General features: G+C 38.6%; 1 protein-coding gene across 1 annotated transcript; it reads left to right on the forward strand.

Annotated features, from left to right (window-relative positions):
- The first annotated feature begins 118 nt into the window (after positions 1-118).
- DNASE2B (deoxyribonuclease 2 beta) lies at positions 119-22,407 on the forward strand. Its single transcript, XM_076010870.1, has 6 exons — positions 119-537; positions 6,182-6,368; positions 15,060-15,141; positions 17,528-17,689; positions 19,393-19,590; positions 21,925-22,407. Exons 1-6 carry the CDS (start codon positions 425-427, stop codon positions 22,263-22,265), a joined length of 1,083 nt encoding a protein of 360 aa, XP_075866985.1. The 5' UTR covers positions 119-424; the 3' UTR covers positions 22,266-22,407.
- Positions 22,408-22,643: the final 236 nt, after the last annotated feature.

Raw genomic sequence — 22,643 nt, forward strand, 5'->3', positions numbered from 1 at the left:
GCCACATGCATTTGCTCTCATTCATAGAGAGTCAAACAGGAGAGAAGAAAAACCATGAAATATATTTAATTTAACATCTACTTATCAACATGAAGTTCCCCTGTCCACTGAATTTCACACACAATGTTCACTCCAAAGAGTTAACAACATATCCATTTTTTTTCTCTCCAGAACTTTCTGATGACTTTGCAAACCAGTCAACAGTTCGGCACAAAGACATCCAGAGTCACGCTGGCATGTTGTGACAGATCACACAATTACATGGGATTCATCCCATTCTGAAAGTGCCTGAACAGCGAACAGCAGAGGTAAAAGGACTCAAATGTCAAAGCCGGCACAGCCTGAGAGAGACCTGAAACTCAGACTCCCCAGTCTATGGGGAAAGTTTCCTGCTGTGGCTTGAAATAAAGGAGACAGATAGAAAATGACAGCAAGACTTCTGAAAACACCCCTTGCTTTGCTCCTCCTTGCCCTTTTTGAGGTGCTGGAGGCAACAAAAATATCGTGCAGAAATGAAGAAGGGAAAGCTGTGGATTGGTAGGTAAATGAAATGTAAGGACTGGTGGATGCAAATAGAAAGTCAGAGTATGGGAGTCAGATGGGCTCACTGTGCAGTTCGTAAGGGGAACTTCCATCCTGCCTCCTCCCTCTAAAAAGAAAGAGAATTGAAATGTGCAAATGGGCCAAATTCCCAGACAGTGGTAGGCTTCTGAGTGGGGGAATGCTCCTCTGGAAAGGGGTGAGCAGCCCCACTCTTGAGCCTGATTCACTGCTCTCAGCAGGGCAAGGCCAGTAGCCACAGAAGTGGATTGAGCTGACAGCTTCTGTCAAATGACAATTTCCTTTAATTACATTGTAGCTTTTCTAATAGAGCTCTTCTAACGTCCTTCTAGAGAATGACCAAGGAGAGAAGGCAGATTACTTTTTTTCTGAAACTGGAGCATGCACTCCTCCTTACAAGAAGGAGGAGGAGCACCTGATGATACATAGCACTGTTTGGCTAACCTCTGTTTGTTTGGCACCACAGGCAGCTGTTGGAGTGGGTGGTAGGTCACTGGCCTCTTGTACAGTGTCAAAGACACCAAACACAGTATTGCTTTATAGTCATGGATTCTCCTAAAGCTTCGATCACTTTTTCACTCTTTAATTAAGATATTTAGGTCTGCCAGTGTGGTTGGTGTCAGGCTTTGTATAAACTTCAGGCTGAAGAACACATATTTTCCCTCAGCCAGTCTTTTGGCAGTTACTGAGCTCATACCAGGCTCAGTGCTGAGTTGTGAAAATACAAATATGAACAAAACATAGTTTCTACCCCCAGGGAGCTCACGGTTATGTATTAAGGGCATAGGTGGGACATTGAGGAGTATAGAGCCCAGAGGGCTTCTCTGAGGAAGCAGTTTTAGAGCTAAGTTTTAAGAACAATTATATATACATTGATTTTGTAACCTGACCCTTTGCTGAGTTTATTCATCAATTCTAGGAGTCTCTTGGCAGAATCTTTGGGATTTTCTAGATATAAGATCATATCGTCAGCAAAGAGCAATAGTTTGATCTCTTCTTTCCCCATTTAGATACCCTGGATTTCCTTCTCTTGCCTGATTGCTCTGACTAGGACTTCCAACACTATGTTGAACACAAGTGGTGACAGTGGGCAACCTTGTCTGGTTCCAGTTCTAAGCAGGAATGCTATCAGTTTTTCCCCATTCAGTATGACATTGTTTGTGGGTTTGTCATATATGGCTTTTATAATATTGATGTGTGTTCCATTTATGCCTATTTTCTTAAGAGTTCTTATCATAAAAGGGCACTGAATTTTGTCAAATGCTTTTTCTGCATCTATTGAGAGGATCATATCATCTTTGTTTTTGCTGCTGTTTATGTGATGAATCACATTTATAGATTTGATATGTTGAACCATACTTGCATCTCTGGGATGAAGCCCACTTGATTGTGCTAGATTATGTTTTTGATGTGCAGCTGAATTTGGTTTGCTGATTTTATTGAGAATTTTTACCTCCATATTCGTAAGGGATAATGGTCTGACAAAATCAATGTACACAAATCAGAAGCATTCCTATACATTAACACGAGTCAAGCTGAGAATCAAATCAAAAATGCAATACCTTTCACAATAGCAACAAAGAAAATAAAATACCTAGGAATATTTCTAACCAAGGAGGTGAAAGACTGCTACAGGAAGAACTACAAAACACTGAGGAAGGAAATTGCAGAGGATGTAAACGGGTGGAAAAACACATCATGCTTATGGTTGGCAGAATCAACATTGTTAAAATGTTTATACTACCCAAAGTGATTTACAAATGCAATGCAATCCCTTTAAAGTACCAATGTCATTTTTTGCAGATCTATAAAAAGTAATTCTATATTTTGTATAGAATCAGAAAAGACCCTGAATAGTCCAAACAACCTTAAGCAAAAAGAACAAACTGGGAGGCATCACTTTACCAGACTTCAAGCTATGCTACAAGGCTATAGTAACCAAAACAGCATGTTACTAGCATAAGAACAGAGACCTAGACCAATGGATCAGAACACTGAACCCAGATATAAAACCATCATCATATTGCCATCTGATCTTTGACAAAGCAGACAAAAACATACACTGAGGAAAAGAATTCCTATTCAATAAATGGTGCTGGGGAAATTGGATAGCCACATGTAAAGACTGAAATAGGATCCATACCTCTCACCACTCACAAAAATTAATCCATGATGAACAACAGACTTAAACCTAAAGCATAATGCTATAAGAATTCTAGAAGAAAAGGTCAGAAAAACTCTTATAGATAATGGCCTAGGCAAAGAATTTATGCAGAAGACCCCAAAGGCAATCCCAGCAACAACAAAAACAAATAAATGGGACCTGGTTAAATTAAAAAGCTTCTGGATATCCAAGAAAACTATCATTAGAGCGAATAGACAGCTTACAGAATGGGAGAAAATATATGCAAGATATACCTCTGATAAAGGGCTAATCACTGAAATCTACAAAGAACTCAAGCGAATCAGCAAGAAGACATCAAACAACCCCATTAAAAAGTGGGCAAAAGAGAACAGAAGCTTTTCAAAAGGAGACAGATGAATGGCCAATAAGCATTTGAAAAATGCTCCATGTCTATAATCATCAGGGAAATGCAAATCAAAACCACAATGAGATATCATCTAACTTCAGTGAGAATGGCTTTTAGCAAAGAGTCCCAAAACAACAGATGTGTGGATGCAGAGAGGAAGGAACACTTATACACTGCTGGTGGGACTGCAAACTAGTACAACTTCTATGGAAAGTAGTATGGCAGTACCTCAGAGAACTAAAAGTAGACCTACTATTTGATCCAGCAATCCCACTACTGGGTATTTACCCAAAGGAAAAAAAGGACATTTTTATAAAAAAGACACTTGTGCTCAAATGTTTATAGCAGCACAATTCACAATCACAAAGATGTGGAAACAACGCAAGTGCCCATCAATACATGAGTGGATCAATAAAATGTGGTATATGGAGTTCTACTCAGCCATTAACAAAATGGTGAAATAATACCTTTTTAACAACCTGGATGGAACTGGAGATCATTGTTTTAAATGAAGTATCACGAGAATGGAAGAACAAAAACCACATGTACTCACTACTAAACTGAAACTTATAAATCAACACTCATGTGCACATACGGTAGTAAAATTCAACCGAAATCAAGTAGGTGGGAGGGAGGAAGGGATGGGTAAATTCACACCTAACAGGTACAATGCACACTATATATGGGTGATGGTCACACTTATAACTTTGACTCAAACTATACAAAAGCAATTCATGTAACCAAAGTGTTTATACCCCCCATATTATTCTGAAAAAATTTTAAAAAACAACAATTATGTAGGTGCTAGAAAAGGAAGAGAGATGCAAGTGCATCTCAGGCCAATGAAGGAGCAATGAGAGGGTACAGAGGCAAGAAGCAACATAGAAAGTTTGGAGTTTCAAGTAGTTTGGTGTTGCTGGAGCCTCTGGAGAATGTTGGAAAATGGCGGGATGTGAGGGTAGAGATGTGGGTGAAGGCCAGGTCACAAGGGGCTTGTGTGCTGAGCTTCAGGATTTGAATTTGACATGGAAAGCAAGCTAATGAAGGACTTCAAGCAGGGGCATGATGTGGTTAGATTTGCATTTTAGGAAGCCCACTGGCAGTACTATGAAGGATGGATGGATGGAGACGAGCCTGGAGTCTCAGAGACTAGGAGGACTTTTGCAGCCTTACAGGTGAGAATACGTGTAGACTTGAGTTAAAGAAGTTGTGGTGAAACAGAGAGGAACACTCTGAAAAGACTTGGCAATGGACGGGCTGCATGGGGTAGGAGAATGGGAGAAGTTAGGAAAGACTTTTAGGTTTCTGGCTTCTGTGATGGCATGGGTATATTCCCTAATAGCATAGGATGATTAGATTTGGAGTAAAATATTATAAACTTTGTTTTGAAAACATGGAGTGGGAGGTTTATGAGTTATCTTTGTGTTTAGGTTTATCTGGGTGTCCACATAGAGGTCTGAGTCAGAAATAGATTCGGTAATCTTCAGAATATAATTAGAGATGGTCATCCAGGAAAAATGTTTAAAAGTTGTCAACTGGCATGCCATGGCACACTGGTAGTTCACAAAGTCTTCACTGGTGGGCCTCTAAATTGTGATGGATATATAAAATTTATTTTGGGCCACAAGTGAATGGATATATTATTTATCAATATCTGTCAGAGAGAATAGAAGCCACTTGTTGCCAATTTACTGAGAGAGTTAAAGGGCAGAGGCCATCAAGTCAACACCAAAGAATAATTTCACGTTTCCTGCCACACGTGAGGATCTGGCCCTGTGCATAAGAAAGCATATGCCAGGCCAGGAAAGAGTTTACTTAAATGAAAGTATAAGACTGAAGAGAACCAAGTGCAAAGTGGGAAGCTTTTATGGGCAATGTGAGACCCTGTTGTATGCTAATAGTGTATATATTATAAAGTTTGGAGTACTGTGAACATTTAAGGGTTAATTGTGGGACTCATGCTATTAGAAAGCATTTGGCTAAAGCAGTGGTTCACGACTGAGGGTAATTTTGCAATGTCTGGAGAAAATCGTGATTGTCACAATTTGTGAGTACTACTGGCATATAATAGGTAGAGAACAGGGATCCTATAATGTATAAGACAGCTCCCACAACCAAGAATGATCTGGCTTACAATGTAAATAGAGCACATTGGGAAACGCTGTGCTGGGTAATCCAAGAATGCCTGAATGCTAGATGGGCCCAAGCATCTCTCCTCCCTGTGAGATACCCAAAGGAGACATATAAACAGAAAACCATAGTAAAGGAAAGAAAGGGCCTCCTTACTTAGTTGAGCTTAGGCCAGAGGATCAAGGGGGCCTCCACCTACCCTAAAGTCCAAACCCAAATCTCACACCCAGCCAAACAGCTGCAAAGAGATGATCATGCCAAGCACTTATGAGAGAACCCCAGACTTCTCCAGGCCTTCTACCCACGGAAGCCACATGGACTGTGGAGGCAACAACAGAGAGAGCCACTCTCAAAGTACATGAACATCCACTTCAGGGACCCCACCCACCAGGCCAATAAATGTCTTAGAACATACATATCCAGTCAGCTTTATATTTCCTTCTCTGGAAAGAAGCAAAAAGAAAGGTAGAGAGGCCGGGCGCGGTGGCTCATGCCTGTAATCCTAGCTCTCTGGGAGGCCAAGGCGGGCGGATTGCTCGAGGTCAGGAGTTCGAAACTAGCCTAAGCAAGAGCGAGACCCCGTCTCTACTATAAATAGAAAGAAATTAATTGGCCAACTAATATATAGAGAAAAAATTAGCCGGGCATGGTGGCACATGCCTGTAGTCCCAGCTACTTGGGAGGCTGAGGCAGCAGGATTGCTTGAGCCAGGAGTTTGAGGTTGCTGTGAGCTAGGCTGACGCCATGGCACTCACTCTAGCCTAGGCAACAAAGTGAGACTCTGTCTCAAAAAAAAAAAGAAGAAAGGTAGAGAAAGAGGCAGAGAGCTTGAGCCAATCCCTTTTCTTAGAGGCCTTCTGCAACACGTCAGTGAGAGATATATTAAAGTGTGTAACGGTTACTGCCCCTAGGAAAGCAGTCAATAAATGTTAATAATTCATAATTATTTCCTTTGTTAGGTTTACCTTTTATAAATTACCCATACAAGTTAAAAGACAAAAGAAGGAAAGTAAAGGGAGTGGGTTAGAGTACCTGTACCTAGACTCTACAACTAGAAGCTGGAGGAGGAGTAAGCAGCCAATGAATACCACCAAGAGTGTTTTGGGAAGGACGTTACACCAACTATATGAAGCATATGCCTCTAAGGTATGTTAAAGTTAATTATTCATTTGAATAACACAAAATGCATAAACAGAATCTAAAGCTCTCAAAAGATTTTTCCTACTCGCCCACCGACCCCCAATCCTAGCATCTTGAAGTAAGCTAGCTCAGAAGTAGCCCCAAACAACTACCTGAATCAACATGACCATGACTTTTGGAAATATATCATCATACTCTACAGCAATGCCAAATTGTGGGCTCACTTGGCACCATGTCCAGTAGTATATCACTGGGCAAAGTGTGAACTAATTGTATATTGAAATCTTCTGGCTGCCAAAAGCTCTGCCAACTCACTCAGTACTTGTTATCTTCTTCATCTAGTAGACACAGGGAGAAGAGTCTCCTCTGCTGCTACAAGGCCACCGAGATCCACGGTCAATACGCTAGCAGTTATGGGTTTGTTTATGTCATGGTGTTGATTAGTAGTAGTGATCTAAGTAAAGATTTTCTTCCTTTGACTTAATTATTTTCAAAATGATAGGTTGAGAAGTAGGTCTGTAGTTCAAGGCCTTAGAAGCAACTTGCCTGAATGGAGATTAAACCTCTATTGGACTTCATCAGGCAATGAATGAGCTAACCAGCCAAAAAGACACAGGTAAATAGGCCTGTTGGCTTAATGTGGGCAGCCTCCCAATGTCCCAGGCACCATCTGTTGTTCAGTGGCAAGATACTGCTTTCCAGCCAGGGATGACAAGTAAAATCGAGCAATAACTCATGTATATAATTCCTAACAATAATTTATAGAGAAGTAAATATATAAAACAGCTCGGTTTCTATAATATGCTGAGCTCTGTGTTGGGCCTTTATATATGTCAAGTAAGGTAGCGCCTACAACAATACTGTTTTAGCCTCTAGCCCTACTGCACAGGTGTATCTGAGTATTTACTCAAAATGTACAGAGAGCTGTTACTGTGTGTGGTAGTATTCATTTTATTTACCTGCCATTAGGACTAGCCTTCAGAGCCACATTACAATGTTAAAACTTATTTGTAGGCTGTTTGAGTAAATGTGATGTGCCAAGCACTGTTCTAGATGCTTTTAAAAATTACTTAATCTCAAGAACAACCCTGCTTTGAATAAACAGACTATTGTTGACCCCTGAACAATGTGGGGGTTAGGGGTGCTGACACCCAGACCCGTGCAACTGAAAATTCACGCATAACTTCTGATTCCCCAAAAAACTTAACTACTAATAACCTACTATTGACAGTAAGCCTTACTGATAGCATAAATAGTTGATGAATATATATCTGTATATTATATGTATTATATATGGTATTCTTATAATAATCTAAAGAAAAGAAAATATTATTAAGAAAATCATAGGGAAGAGAAAATATATTTATTATTCATTGAGTAGAAATGGAACATCATAAAAGTCTTCATCTTTGTCATCTTCATGTTAAGTAAGTAGGCTGAGGAGGAGGAGGAGGAGGAGGAAGGGGGGTTGTTCTTGCTGTCTCAGGGGCAGCAGAGACAGAAGAGGTAGAGGAGATAGAAGGGAAGGCAGGAGAGGCAGGCACAATTGGTGTGACTTTACAGAAAATACTTTGTGATTTCTATCTGACTTTTTGCTTTTTCTTTTAAGAAAGGTATTCTTTATAATAATTAAAAGTGGGTTAATACATATTCTACCTTGTAAATTTATGATGTTTTAGATTTTCATGTTTTTATGAAATTTGGTAGAGTCCTACATATTCCCAACTTTACTCAGTAGTCCATATTTGCATTTTATACCCTGAGCACCATATGTTTCTTAATTTTTTTTATTTCTACATATTATGGGGTACAAATGTTTTTGGTTACATGTATCAATTTTGTTATGCTCGAATCAGGGTTATAAGTGTGCCCATCCCACAGACAGTGTTCATTGTACTCATTAGGTAGGTTTTTGCCCATCTCCTCCTTCCCCTCCCCCCCTGCTTAATTTCCACTGAGTTTTACTTCCCTGAGTCTATGCACATGTGTGCTCATCGGTTAGTTCCAGTTTAATACCTAGTACATGTGGTGTTTGTTTTTCCATTCTTCAGATACTTCACTTAGTATATGGTCTCTACTTCATCCAAATTGTTGCAAAAGGCCTTAATTCATCCTTCTTCGTGGCGGAGTAGTATTCCATAGTATACATACCATGTTTCCCCGAAAATAAGACCTACCCATAAAATAAGCCCTAGCAGGATTTCTAAGCATTTGCGCAATATAAGTCCTACCGCGAAAATAAGACCTAGTGATGGGCGTGGCTGCGCAGCGTATCTGCACAACCCATGCATTTTGTCTCAGAGTGGTAAAGAAGACAAGCAGCCCTTCTCATCTGCCCCATGAGAGCACTATTGCTCGACATGAGAGATTGGGGCCAATGGTTCTAAAGGAAATCGAGTTGCAAGAAATTCAGGATGGAATTCGGGGTTTGGAGAGTTATGATGATGTTCCAGAAGAAGACGACTTAACTATATTTGAATAAATGTAGATTGTTGTACTGTACTTAAAAAAAAATAACACATCCCCTGAAAATAAGCCCTAGGGTGTCTTCTTGAGGAAAAATAAATATAAGATCCTGTCTTATTTTTAGGGAAACACGATATATCACACTTTGTTAACCCACTCATGAATTGATGGGAACTTGAGTTGATTCCACATCTTTGCAATTGTGAATTCTGCTGCAATAAATATTTAAGTGCAAGTGTCTTTTTGGTAAAATGACTTATTTTCCTTTGGGTAAATACCTAGGAGTGGGATTGCTAGATCAAATGATAGGCCTACTTTTAGTTCTTTGAGGAATCTCCAAACTATTTTCCATAGAGGTTGTACTAATTTGCAGTCCCACCAACACTGTATAAGCATTCCTTTCTCTTTACATCCATGTTAGCCTAGCGTCTGTTGTTTTTAGACTTTTTAAAAAAAGCCATTCTAATTTGGCTAAGGTGATATCTCATTGTAAGTTTAATTTGCATTTCCGTGATAATTAGTGATGTTGAGCATTTTTGTCATACGTTTATTAGCCGTTCATTAGTCTATCTTGTTTTGAAAAGCTTCTGTTCATGTCTTTTGCCCACTTTTAATGGGGTTGTTTATTTTTTTCTTGCTGATTTGCTTGAGTTCTTTATAGTTTCCGGTTATTAGCCCTTTATTGATGTATAGCTTGCAAATATTTTCTCCCATTCTGTAAGTTGTCTATTTGCTCTGTTAATTATTTCCTTAGCTGTGCAGAAACATTTTAATTTAATCAGATCCCATTTATTTATTTATATATTCTTGGTCTTGATGTGACTACCATTGGGATCTTCTTCATAAATTCTTTGCCTAGGCCAATATCTAGAAGAGGTTTTCTAATATTTTCTTTTAAAATTCTTATGGTTTCATGCCTTACATTTAAGGCTTTTATCTATCTTGAATTAATTTTTGTGAGTGGTGAAATATATGGATCTGGTTTTGATCTTCTGCATGTGGCTATCCAATTTTCCTTATGAATAAGGCTTCTTTTCCCCAGTGTCTGCTTTGTCAAAGCTAAGTTGGTTGTATGTGGATGGTTTTATATCTGGGTTCTCTGTTTTGTTCCACTGGTCTGTGTCTCTATTTTTGTACCAATACAATGCTGTTTTGGTTGCTATAGCCTTGATGTGTGGTTTGAAGTCTGGTAATGTGATGCCAGATTTATTCTTTTTGCTTAAGATTGCTTTGGCTAATTGGGCACTTTTCTGGTTCCAAACGAAGCTTAGAATTATTTTTTTCTAAATCTGTAAAATATGACATTGGTATTTTGTAGGCATTGTGTTGAATCTGTAAATCACTTTGGGTACTATGGACATTTTAACACTGTTGATTCTACCTATCCATGAGCATGATATGTTTTTCCATTTGTTTGTGTTGTCTGTGATTTCTTTCCTCAATATTTCATAGTTCTCTTTGTAGAGATCTTTCACCTCCTTGGTTAAGTATATTCCTAGGTATTTTATTTGTTTGGTATCTATTGTGAATGATATTGAGTCTTTGATGTGACTCTCAGCTTGACTGTTATTGGTATATAGAAATGTTACTGATTTGTGTACATTGATTTTATAACCTGAGACTTTCCTGAATTTAATTTTTTAAATTTAATTTATCAATTCCAGGAGACTCTTGGTGGAGTCTTTGGGGTTTTCTAGAAATAAGATCATATTGTCGGCTGACTTTTTGCTTTTCCATTTCTCTAAAAATATTTCTATGTAGTACCAATCTTTCTTCCACCATTTGCTTTAGTTTCAGTGTCCATATCATAGAAGGGTCCATGTCATAAAACAAATTAAAAGCAGTGTTGAATAATCAAAACCCTTATGGCAGATTGCCCAATGTCAATTTGTCTTCTGAAATTGCTTCTTCTACAACTTCTTCCTCATTGTCTAGCACTGGTTCAGAAGCACCTATCTCCATGAAGTCATCTATTAATTCCTCTGGTGTGGTGTCTATTAGCTCTTGAATTTCTTCAAGATCCATACCTTGAAACCTTTCACCACTACCACCACTCTGACACTTTTGTTGGCCATATCCACAATCTCTTTCATGATTTCTTTGCTTGGCTCCGTTCTAAATCCTGTGAAGTCATGCACAACATCTGGACACAGTTTTCTCCAACAGGAATGTATTGTTTCAGACTTGAGAACTTTCATGGACTTTCCTATAACAATGATGGCATCTTCAATGGTGTAATCCTTACTGATTTTCATCATGTTCTGTAAAGATTTTCTTCCATAGTGTTCACAATCCTTTCCATAGAGTACCACGTGTAATGAGTCTTAAAGGTCCTTACAACCTCCCAATCTAGAGGCTGAATTACAGACATTGTGTTTGGAGATAAGCAGATAACTTCAATGTCTTTGGTGTTGAAATGGGGTGCTGGGTGGCCAGGGACATTATCCAATATCAAAATAACTTTAAAAGGCAGTTCCTTACTGGCAAGGTATCTCCTAGCTTCAACGACAAAACACTAATAGAACCAATTCAGAAAAAGGGTTCTTGTTGTCTAAGTCTTCTTTTTGCACATCCAAAAGACTGGCAGCTGGTATTTCTCTTTTCCCTTCAAGGCTAGGGGGTTAGCAGCTTTATAGATAAGAGCAGTCCTGGTTATAAACTAACTCCATTTGCACAAAACAGTAGAGTTACCCCATCCCTCACTGCTTTCAATCCTAATGCTCACTTCTCTTTCTTACTTTGTGGCACCTTTTTTCTAGAATAGGGCACTGTCATCTACATTAAAAACCTGTTCAGGCAGATATTCTCAGTGATTTTCTTAAAGATGCCTGTGAACTCATCTGCTGCCTCTTGGTTGGAAGAAGTTCTTCTCCTGTTATCTTGACATTTTTTAGGCCAAACCACTTTCTAAAGTTATTAAACCATCCTTTGCTGGCATTAAATTATCCAGCTTTAAATTCTTCACATTGCTTTTGCTTTAAGTGGTCATATATGACTTCACTTTTTCTTGAATCCTGTTGGAGTCTGTAGGTATGCGTTTCTTATAACAATCCTGCACCCACATAGAAGTTTCATTTTCAATATGAGATAAAAAGGTATTTCACAAAAAGTACAAGGTTTTTGTGTCTGCTGGCTTAGCTACAACAACAGCTTCACAAATTTCCTTTTCTTTTTTTTCCAATGGTCTTTACACTGATTCATTTATCTAGAAAGAGTGGGCGACTGCAGCTGTAGACCTCAACTTACGATACTTATCACGCAATTCAACTTTTATTGTAAAGTCATGACTTTTCTCTGGTTATTGGGAGCATTTCCAGCATCACTAGTGGTACTACTTCTTTATTATTCAAGGTTTATGGTATCACACCAAACATGATGAAACATACTCAAGAACCATGAGAGATCACTTTTTACTGTAATGTGCAATTTACTGGAGAGATGAACTGCTTATGTGAAGATGATTAGTGTCACATGGCATTTTAAAGGGATGTTTGCAACACTTGAGCTCACTTCAGTAGCAACAGAAAGTAGCTACAAAATTATTACGGTAGTATAGTGTGTGCTACAATTAATTTTATGCAGTTATGATTTAATACTGCATCTTTACATTTGTTTACATTACCCTCCACTGCCTAAGGCAAATGGCACCGTGTGCAGTCTATAAATGTGTGCATACGCTTTGATAAATTTTAACTTTTTATAATTGATTTGTATCTATTTTATGGTAGTAAGTTATGAAAAACACTAGTATCTACATATATTTTATGCATTCATGACATACTTAACTTTTTCTTAATTTTTTCAATATTTCTAGGCTATGGATTTCATCTGCAAGTTTTTTTCAAACTGTTAGAAATCCCTCTTCCTAAATTTCCCAATATATTTGTTGGAAAAAAAATTGCATATGAGTGGACCCATGCAGTTCAAACCTGTGTTGTTCAAAAGTCAACTGTATCATGTAAAATGAAAACTGCCTGCAGCTGCTTCTGCTTTCCAAGGCTGAGGGTGGGGACCAGGAATATAACCTATTAAGGAGAAAATAAATGCCTACATAGTTACCATCTCCATCACAGAGATTGCTAAAAGGAAAAAGGACACAGTAACACTGTACTCTGTTATTTACCTTAGTTGTCATTTACCTTAGTTGGAATAGATGGCTCTTAGTTAGCAGAATACAATAATGATCAGTGGAGGTTCAAAGGTAGCCCCAGACCCTAGGAAGGAGAGAGAGCTAAATTGCTCTGTACAACAAAAAAGGGGTGGAAGGGAGCCAGGAATTAAAAAGTGCAATAAATATGGACGGAGGCTGGGGTACGGCCTTTTGGTGATGTAAAACCATGCAAAATTTCTTACCTTCAGTAAAATCTGCTCATATGTAAGGTCTTGAGTGATTGGTTCTGGGAGAAAAAATGTCAAAAAAGGGGGCAAGGGCTGATTTCCCTGTCTGATTGGCGTGGAGCCAAAAGAAGAGAGCAATAGCAGTGGGTCATATCCTGGTGAGTGTTCTTTAGAAACTGGAATTATGTGCCAGAAGTGACTGTGAGAACATAACTTCCCTACCCCCTGACCTGGAATTGAACTTCTAACAGAGACTGGAATGCAAGATCAGACCAACTGGTTTTAAATCTCAAATGTCAAGGTGACCAAGGACAATAGCTAGGTACATTTGGAATTGTTTCTCTTCTTTTGCCTCTGCAAATAAGAACCTTCCATACACCTTCATAAACACCAAACTATTTTGCAGTGGCCTGTACTTGCCTCTCTGTATTTCCTGCTAGACTGAAGGCAGAGACTGTACCTTACTTTTTCAATATCCAATAGTCAAAACAATACCCAACAAATGTGTTAAAGGAATAAAACTGTCCAAAGTCACACTCCTATGTCTACCTATTCTTAAGTCCCATGATCTTTTCCCTTTATCAATAACCTCTCTTCCCAGTAAGTCTACAACCCATTTAACCTTAGCTGGCTGTTACACTCCTGATTAGAATAATAAACTTTATCTATTATAAAGTTCCTCATTGGATCTTCCCAGAATCCCTCCATGTTGTAGCCCGAAGGCACACAAATGGCCTCATTTCCAAATTCAGTGTTGGCTCATAGAGTAACTAACTGTTAGAGTTCTCCAGAGAAGGACGGTGTGAATGCCATTCTGCAGCTATGGTCAATTATGGAAAATGAGGGTAAGAAAAAGCTTACTTTCTGGATATTCCTAAACATAGCAGCCAAGAATGCCACACTGAATATGTTGAGCATTTTTTAAATGTTTTTGATTACATCAAATAATTAAGCAGCTGTGAGAGATTTCATTATCGACTTTTCTCCTAAGAGAAAAGCGAGGGCCTTTTAAAAGGAGATAGGTTGTCCTTTCCTGCTTTTAATTATGTCACTGAGGTTTTTTTAAAATATGAACATTATTATTGGCTCTAATGAAACCCATTGCATTATGACACAAATGAAATGGAACCACCCAGAACAAACATTAGCAAGTTTCCAAAACATGACAAACAGACACTATCAAAATATTAGCTTTGACTCAGAGATTTGGTTGTTTAGACAATAGACTCACATTCTGCCTTACCAGAGGAAATCCAATATCACATGTGAAATTTCAACACTTTCTCTAAGCAGGAAAATATCAAGTTAGAAACGTGAAGTGATGCTGAGAAATGGATTGCAGAAAAATCCTCCCATATTGAGGAGGAAAGGGGAGCAGATAATGAGGACTCCTGATTAAGCACAAAGCTATGACCAAGCAGTGAAGTGAAGCACAAAGTAGGCAGAGGAAATCAGATCCTGACAGCCAGTTCTGCATCACTGTGCCTATAATACCAGTGGAAAAAAACCCAGGTGTAATCCTTGGCTGGTTGTTCCTACTTCATTTCCTGGACAAATAATTCAGTATTTCTTTATTGTATGCCAGTTGCTTAATCAGAAACCTGGTTCCAAAATAACCAAGAGAAATAGGAATATTGTCCTCACACACACACCTCACAATGAGTAGAGCTCCTTTTACGTGAGTTAAAATCGTGCGTGGTTGCGAATGGACTTCTTCCCCCTGTCTTGCATGTCACAGAATTCATACTGATGGGGAAGATGCCTATTAGGGGAACGGATGACTTCTCATGTGTATTAATGAAAGCTCTGTATTGCAGGCTGGGTAGCTGGTAGAAATGTGAGCATTTGTGAGTGGAAGACTTACACCATTATAACCCTAATATATTCCTGCAGAATAACAACACAGCCTACCTAATATACAATGATGGAGTCCCTAAAACTGTGACCTATAGCACAAAGTATGGACACACCAAAGGTATGACGAAGGCTCTTTCTTTCTCTTTCCTGTTGGAAATCAACATTTTCTTAAACATTTCATCTTGAGCATTCTTACATTCCCTGTTAAAAAGATAGCTTTTCTTCTTAATGGTTTATTTTGAATTGTTGAAATGTATTTCAATATCACAAATTATAATATAAGTGATTATATAATTTGACTTGACAATTCAACTTTCAGAAATCCTATTTTATTTCTTAATATATTTCTAAATATATACTTTATAGCATAAATCCAAGTACTGACTACTGGGAATATCAGACAGTATATATATACATACACCAATGAGTCTATATTTATATATATATGTATATGTATATATGTGGATATATACATAGTGTATACACACACATTTTAGTTAGTTTTACTGAGGTATAATTTACATATAGTAAAATTAACTCTCCTTAATGTAGAGTTCCCTTTGAAATGAAAAAGCATTTTTAAATCATTTTTTGTATTATAGTAATTTTCTTATTATACATTTTGTTATATATTGCTATTATACATTATTATCATATGTAGTAATTTGCATTGTGCTAACTTTTGTGATTTTTCTATTTTTAAATTATGCATATATGTTTCTGCATTATAGAAAAATTCAAAATGCAAGTAAACATAAAATCTGTAATCCCAGTGCCCATTAGAGAAATACATTTAATCCTTTTTACTTTTCCTACATTATCAATATATATTTTAAAACATCTTTATAAAAGTATTGTAATTACTATTTTTCAACCTTTTTTCAATTTTTTTCCTTGTTTTCAATTTAATATATTATGAATAACTTTCCATGGTAACAAATACTCTTCAAAAGATTCCAAATTCAAATGGCTTCAGGGAGCAGGCAAGTGATGTCAGCAAGCCAAGTGGTCTGAACTAGAACTTGGTTTATAAGGGATAGTTTCTATTCAGCTTGCCTGACAGGGATGCAATTTTTCAAGAGAGTTGAAAATTAGTATTTGTGGAATATCTCCTCGGTTTTTAAATGTTGGCAACAAGTCCAAAGTTTTTTTTAAAAAAAATATTCTGCAAGCCTAATAAAATGGATCTGGATTTGCCCCAGGGCCTGCCTTTGCAGCCTGTGATTAAGAATATAATTTGTAATGTCTGTCAAAGGTTACGAGCATTAAAAGCTTTTTATTTAGCCAAGTTGCCCTCCTGATGGCCCTATTTACAGAGAGCCCAACAATTTTTATAACATGCCACATCCTCCAACAATCTCCCACCACTACTCCTGCTCTACTGTGTTAGTTGCTGCAGAAGTTTAAAGAAAAGGCTATAAAAGGAGTGAGGCCCAATGTCAAGGGGGGCTCACTTTGCCAACAGATGCCCTAGCATCCTATGGCATTTGTGCCAGGAGCTTAGGATTCCACCAAAACAGCACACTCATCTAGGCAGAGGAGACCTCTTGAAGGTCATCCTGCTCTATTAGGCAACAGAACTTTCAATATTTTCCAGCATGACATAGGTATTGATTACTTTTCCACCAAAAGAGCAACAGAACATTTTCTTAAGGTGTGCTCTTTGAAAAACAAATAAGGAGCAGGCATTTAGTTTCCACTCCAACAATAAGGCAAACATAAATGAATGTTATGCTTGCATGGTCAAATGCAAACTGGAAAGTCTAACTACCATACCAAACCTACCTGATATATTAATATTTACAAACACAGAAATAAATAGTCATAGGCACCTGTTTAACAGGATTCTTTTGGGCATGTAACAAGATAATAAAATATTTCTATCTGCTTCCCTTCTGGCCTTCATGTTATTTTGCTCTAGAGATTTTTACTAAACATGGTTAAATAAGATGCTTTAGCAAGGCTTCCTTTTTTTCTCTTGGCCTCTTTTATTGGGCTTGTAGAATTGGGTGACTCTTTCATCAATAAATGACCATCAGTTTCTTTCAACAAATTACTGCAAGTACATTTCTTCATTTGATATTTTCTCTTTCAACTGTTTTTTAGTCAGCTTTGAAAATAGCTTAGCTGCTCAGCAGTGAAAATACTATCTAAATCTTGCCAGGTGACTGTACAATTCAACAAGTTCAAATTCCAATTTAGCAAATTTGTATTCCGCCGAAACAAATTTTCCTTGTGGTTTCCACATGAGATTCCTCTTAACCCTTCACAGGATGGCTGCCTTGGCTCCCTTTGTGTGGTGCCTTGTTATCAGTTCTGGGGCAATGTGATGTGTGCCAGAATTGTTTTTGCAGTCTTTGAAAAATGAGCATGATCCCTGTGATTGTTAGCCCTAATAAAACATTAGCCTAAACCATAATGGGCTTAAGTGCTGCAGCTTTGAACCCTATATTAAAAGGAGCTTTGTTTTTCTGATTTGTTTGTATTAAATGTATCTTTGGTAGGTGTAATGCTGTGGAACAGAGTCCAGGGGTTCTGGCTGATTCATTCTATTCCCCTGTTTCCTCCAATTCCTGAAGAAGGCTATGATTATCCACCCACGGGGAGACGAAATGGACAGAGTGGCATCTGCATAACTTTGAAGTACAACCAGTATGAAGCAATAGGTAAAATTAGAGTATGTAAAAGAAAAAAAAAGAGAGATAGCGATGTTGAAGAAGGGATTTGGAAATGAATTAATGAATGCGTTACTCCATTTTTTAATCTATTCATAGACTTTCTGATAGCTAGATTTTAATATTTGCTTTGCCTGGTAAGGCCTTGGGCAGGCTCACTTACTAGGCTTTGGTTCTTAGTTTACCAATGAAGTTGTTAAACTTTATTGGGGCAGTAATTTTGAACATATCCAGGGGCCAGGTAGATAACGAAAATGGGTGAAACAGACAGATATTACATGCGAAGTGGGCAGAGTGACAAAATGGGGTGTTAACTCTCCCCTAGCTTCCCTTGAAGGCCTCAGCTCCATGGTGTTGCAGCTTTGTTGGAATATAGATCTTCTGATTACAGAAGATTATATTTTTCTGATTATATTTTTCGTGAGGAAACAGAAACCTAGGGGGTATGTTGTGTATGTACATGTGTGTGTATGTGTCTGTGTGTGTGTGTGTGAGTGAGAGAGAGAAAGAGAAAACTTCTGATATTTAAATATAGGCTCAATCTTAGTTTTTCTTCTTAGTTTTTCTTTTTTTCAAATTTGCAGACCACATGTTGCCTATAAGCTGCCAGCATGACACCTCTGAGGCAGATAATCTTTCTTTAAGATCTCAAGCTCAAATAGCCAAAAATACTTAGATTTAGAAAACCATGGTTGGAGAGGAAAAGTACTGATCTACCAATCACTTTTTACTGAGAAATTTGATTGCTAAATAGCAGTAAAGAGTGACTTACGTCTAGATACAGAAGGTTTAGAAAATGTTTCTCATCAAATTTCTATCTTATGGCAAGGATCACTGAGCTACTTGCACAAGTCAAGCTCTAGTTACCAGCTGAGTTCACATAATGATTACAGAGCTGAATATAAAAGAGATTGGGCTGATTATTCTCAAAGCTGGATGACCGGTGCATGGAGTTCTCCATTTTTGTATGTGTACGTTTAGGAGAAAAAAAACATATGGTCTCCAAGGCAAGACTGCCTGGGTTTGAATGCCAGCTCCCTCAGTTACAAGCTTTATAACCTTGGGTATGTAACATAAATTCTCAGTTAGTTCATCTATAAAATGAGAATAATGACAACAGAACTTGCCTAATAATAAGGTTGCTATGAGGATTAAAAGAGTAAACCCACATAAAACTTACAGAACAGTATCTAGAAAGTAGGAAGTACTCAACAGATGTCAGTTATTTTAACCGAAAGTCATTTGAAGGCTATTAATTTAAAGAAGGGAATGCTTTTGTTTTTGTTTCTTTCTTTTTTTTTTTTTTTTTTTTTTTGCTTTGCTTTTTTTTTGAGGCAGGGTCTCGCTCTGTCTCTCAGTCTAATGTGCAGTGGTGGAATCATAGCTCACTGCAACCTCGAACTCCTGGGCTCAAGCAATCCTCCTGCCTCACCCTCCCAAGTAGCTAGGACTATAAGTGCATGCCACTTTTTTATTTTTTGTAGAGACAGGGTCTTGCTATGTTGCCTAGGCTCATCTCAAACTCCTAACCTCAAGCAATCCTCCTGCCTTGGCCTCTCAAAGTGCTGGGATTACAGGCATGAGCCCCCGTACCTGGCCTCATTTTGTTTGGTAATCCACAACAAGATCTATAATGTCAATAGGCATTTTCATTTGTGTCTTAATTCTTTTTTTTTAATTGATTCTTGATTCAGATTCTCAGCTCTTGGTCTGCAACCCAAACATCTATAGTTGTTCCATCCCAGCCACCTTTCACCAGAAGCTCGTTCACATGTTCCAGCTGTGCACCAGGTCCAGCTCATCAAAGATCCCTGGCAGGCACCTCACCAAACTTCAGTCAGTCCAGGGAGAAAATTTCCTCCATTTTGCAAAGTCTAATTCTTTTCTTGATGGTATGAAAACCCATTGTCAAACAATATGCTATATAACTCTGCTGTTGGATTCACTGTGGATTGCTTAGAGGAAATAGTCTGATTATTCAGAGGAAAAAAAAATAGAAAAGAAGGGAGGAAAGAGGAAGGAAAGGGAAAAGGGAAGTCAAGAACCAATTCAAACATCTGCCTGCTACTCTTGAATAGCATGGTTACTGACTCGTCCACAAAAGTTTCTCACAACTGTTCAGCTAGGCGCCAGTGAAAACTCAGTCTCCAGCCTGTGCTTGGCATGGGGCCACAGCCCTTTCCTCTTCTCCCATTCCCTAAGCAGCTGTGTTAAGCCTTCCTTATTCTCAGGTCCTTTACATCACCCTACCCACTCACTCATAGCTTGACTTCTTCATAAAGAGAAGAACGATCACTAGGAAGTAACCACTTCGATATCACACCCCCACCCATCCAATAATCGTACCTGTTTCCATTCCTTTTTACCAGGTTTCTTCCCATCCCAAAAGAAGTGATGCACCCCTGTGCTCTGGAACCTATCCCAGCCTCCAAATACTTTGATGTGTCCATTTGATCTATTCTCCCTCTTCTGTTTCAACTCTCCCACTCTCCAGGCTCCTTCCTCATAGCATAGAAACATCCCTCAACACCACCCCCCTCAATTCTAAATCCTCTGTATCTCTATTTGTTCCTCTTCTTCCAGATTTATTTATTTTATTTATTTTTTTTTTTTTGAGACAGAGTCTCGCTTTCTTGCCTAGGCTAGAGTGAGTGCCGTGGCGTCAGCCTAGCTCACAGCAACCTCAAACTCCTGGGCTCAAGCGATCCTCCTGCCTCAGCCTCCCGAGTAGCTGGGACTACAGGCATGCGCCACCATGCCCGGCTGATTTTTATATTATATATATTAGTTGGCCAATTAATTTCTTTCTATTTTTATGGTAGAGACGGGGTCTCGCTCAGGCTGGTTTTGAACTCCTGACCTTGAGCAATCCGCCCGCCTCGGCCTCCCAGAGTGCTAGGATTACAGGCGTGAGCCACCGCGCCCGGCCCAGATTTATTTTTTAAAGACTCTTCAGGGACCTCACTTCCTCAGTGCTCCTTGACTACAGGCTTGCTTCTGTCTGTAGACACTCTAAGCTCTCCCCAGTCACCAATGGCTGTTTTAGATCACCTCGCTGTCTTCCTTCCTTAACTTTCTTCCTTCCTTTCTTACACATTGAATAAAATTTACTGAATGCTTCCACTAGCCAAGCCCTGTGTTAGGCACTAGAAATCCAAAACTTCACAGATAGAAATAGTCTCTGCAGAATTTGGCATTGTTGAAATCCTTTCCTTTCTGAAACATTCCCCTTCACTGGTTTTTGGGAGTATACAGTCCTCCCACTTCTGTTAAGTCTCTTCTGCCAGGTCGTCCTCCTCTGACAGCTCTTTAGGTGACTGGGCAGCCATGTGGTCCTCTGCCCTCCCTCCTCTCAGTCTACATACCCATGCTGGGCAATTGCGGTCAGCCCTCGAGTGACTCCTAAGTCTGGATCTCTACCCCGGACAGTGACAGATGTATTCAGCAGTGCGTGGGACATTCCTGCTTGGAAGTGGTACAGCCACACCAAATTCAACACACCGAACTCAACTCGTCATCGTCCCCCACAAACCCACTCTTTTTCTTGTGCTCTGCACAGTCACCCAGGTGTTCTAGATCTCTTGTTTTTCTCACTCTTCTATCAAACCATCAAATTCAGTCAGTTCCAGATCCTTAATAACACTTACATGTATCTTATCCTCTCCCAACTCTCTGCCACTAAACATACCTTTGCTTATTGTCACCGTTGCTGTGACAACCTTATGGTTTTCCTATCTACTTTCTAACTCATGCTTCCCAATTCATCCTGCACATTTCCTCTCCACTGATATTTATGATCAGAAACCAGTTTGTATTAATTGTCCACTAACATTCTTTCATAAATTCCGTACCGATTTCAGGAAAATTCAAACATTTTAGCATGGCTTACAAAGATTTCTAGAAACTGGCCCCTAAAACACTTCTCTAGCTTTATTCTTTTCAAAGGCCTTTTCAGGACAAAAATATATATCGCTCCCTTGTTTGTGTGGCACAGAAGATGTGTGCAGACACCAACATCATCATAGTAATGACGATAACTTTTGTTTGCATATCACTTTAGCATTTAAAAAAATGTTCTCCTCTACTATCTCAATTATGTTGTTATTATTGTACTAATGACATCCACATATCAGGGGTGAATGATGATTTCCACTCCTGAGGATATTTTCAGAGACTTATCTAAATGTAAACACCAACCTCACTATCTTTCTCCTCCTAAACCCTAGACATCTTTGCAGCCTGGATGGCTCCACAGCTGAAGACACACTTGCTAACAGAAACCTGGCAACGAACAGGACAAGATCTTCCTTCAAACTGCTCCCTTCCTTACCATGTCTACAATATCAAAGCAATTAAGTTGTCTCAACAAACTTATTTCAATTCTTCTCAGGATCACTCCAAGTGGTGTATTTCCCAAAAGGGCACCAAAAATCACTGGACATGTATTGGAGACATAAATCGGAGCGCATCCCAAGCCTTCAGAAGTGGAGGATTCATTTGTACCCAGAATCGGCATATTTACCAAGCATTTCAAGGATTAGTTTTATATTATGAAAAGTGTAACTAAATTTGGTGAAAGGACACATGTACTATCATTGAAAACATTGATAACTGGTTTTCTTCCATGGGAACCATTCTTTATATATTAAAAGCCTACTAATATGCTCATAATCCACATATCATAAAATAAAATACTTTTCTCAAATGTCTGCCATTGTATCTTCTAGTTAGTGGTAATTTATCTATTTTGCATTTATGTGCCATAAATATAAACCATTATATATAACTAACATGAGACGAGAGGAAATAAAGTGAAAAATATTTTTTCCAGATTAGTCAACTCTAATTGTTTATGAACTGACTGGCCGACTCATAGATTAAATTTCATTCTCTTCTCAATATTTCCCTGGCTCTCCTCCCCACCCTCTTTTGAAGAAAAAATCCA

The sequence above is a fragment of the Microcebus murinus genome, chromosome 2 (assembly GCF_040939455.1).
Source record: "Microcebus murinus isolate Inina chromosome 2, M.murinus_Inina_mat1.0, whole genome shotgun sequence".
Classification (NCBI taxonomy): Eukaryota; Metazoa; Chordata; class Mammalia; order Primates; family Cheirogaleidae; genus Microcebus; species Microcebus murinus.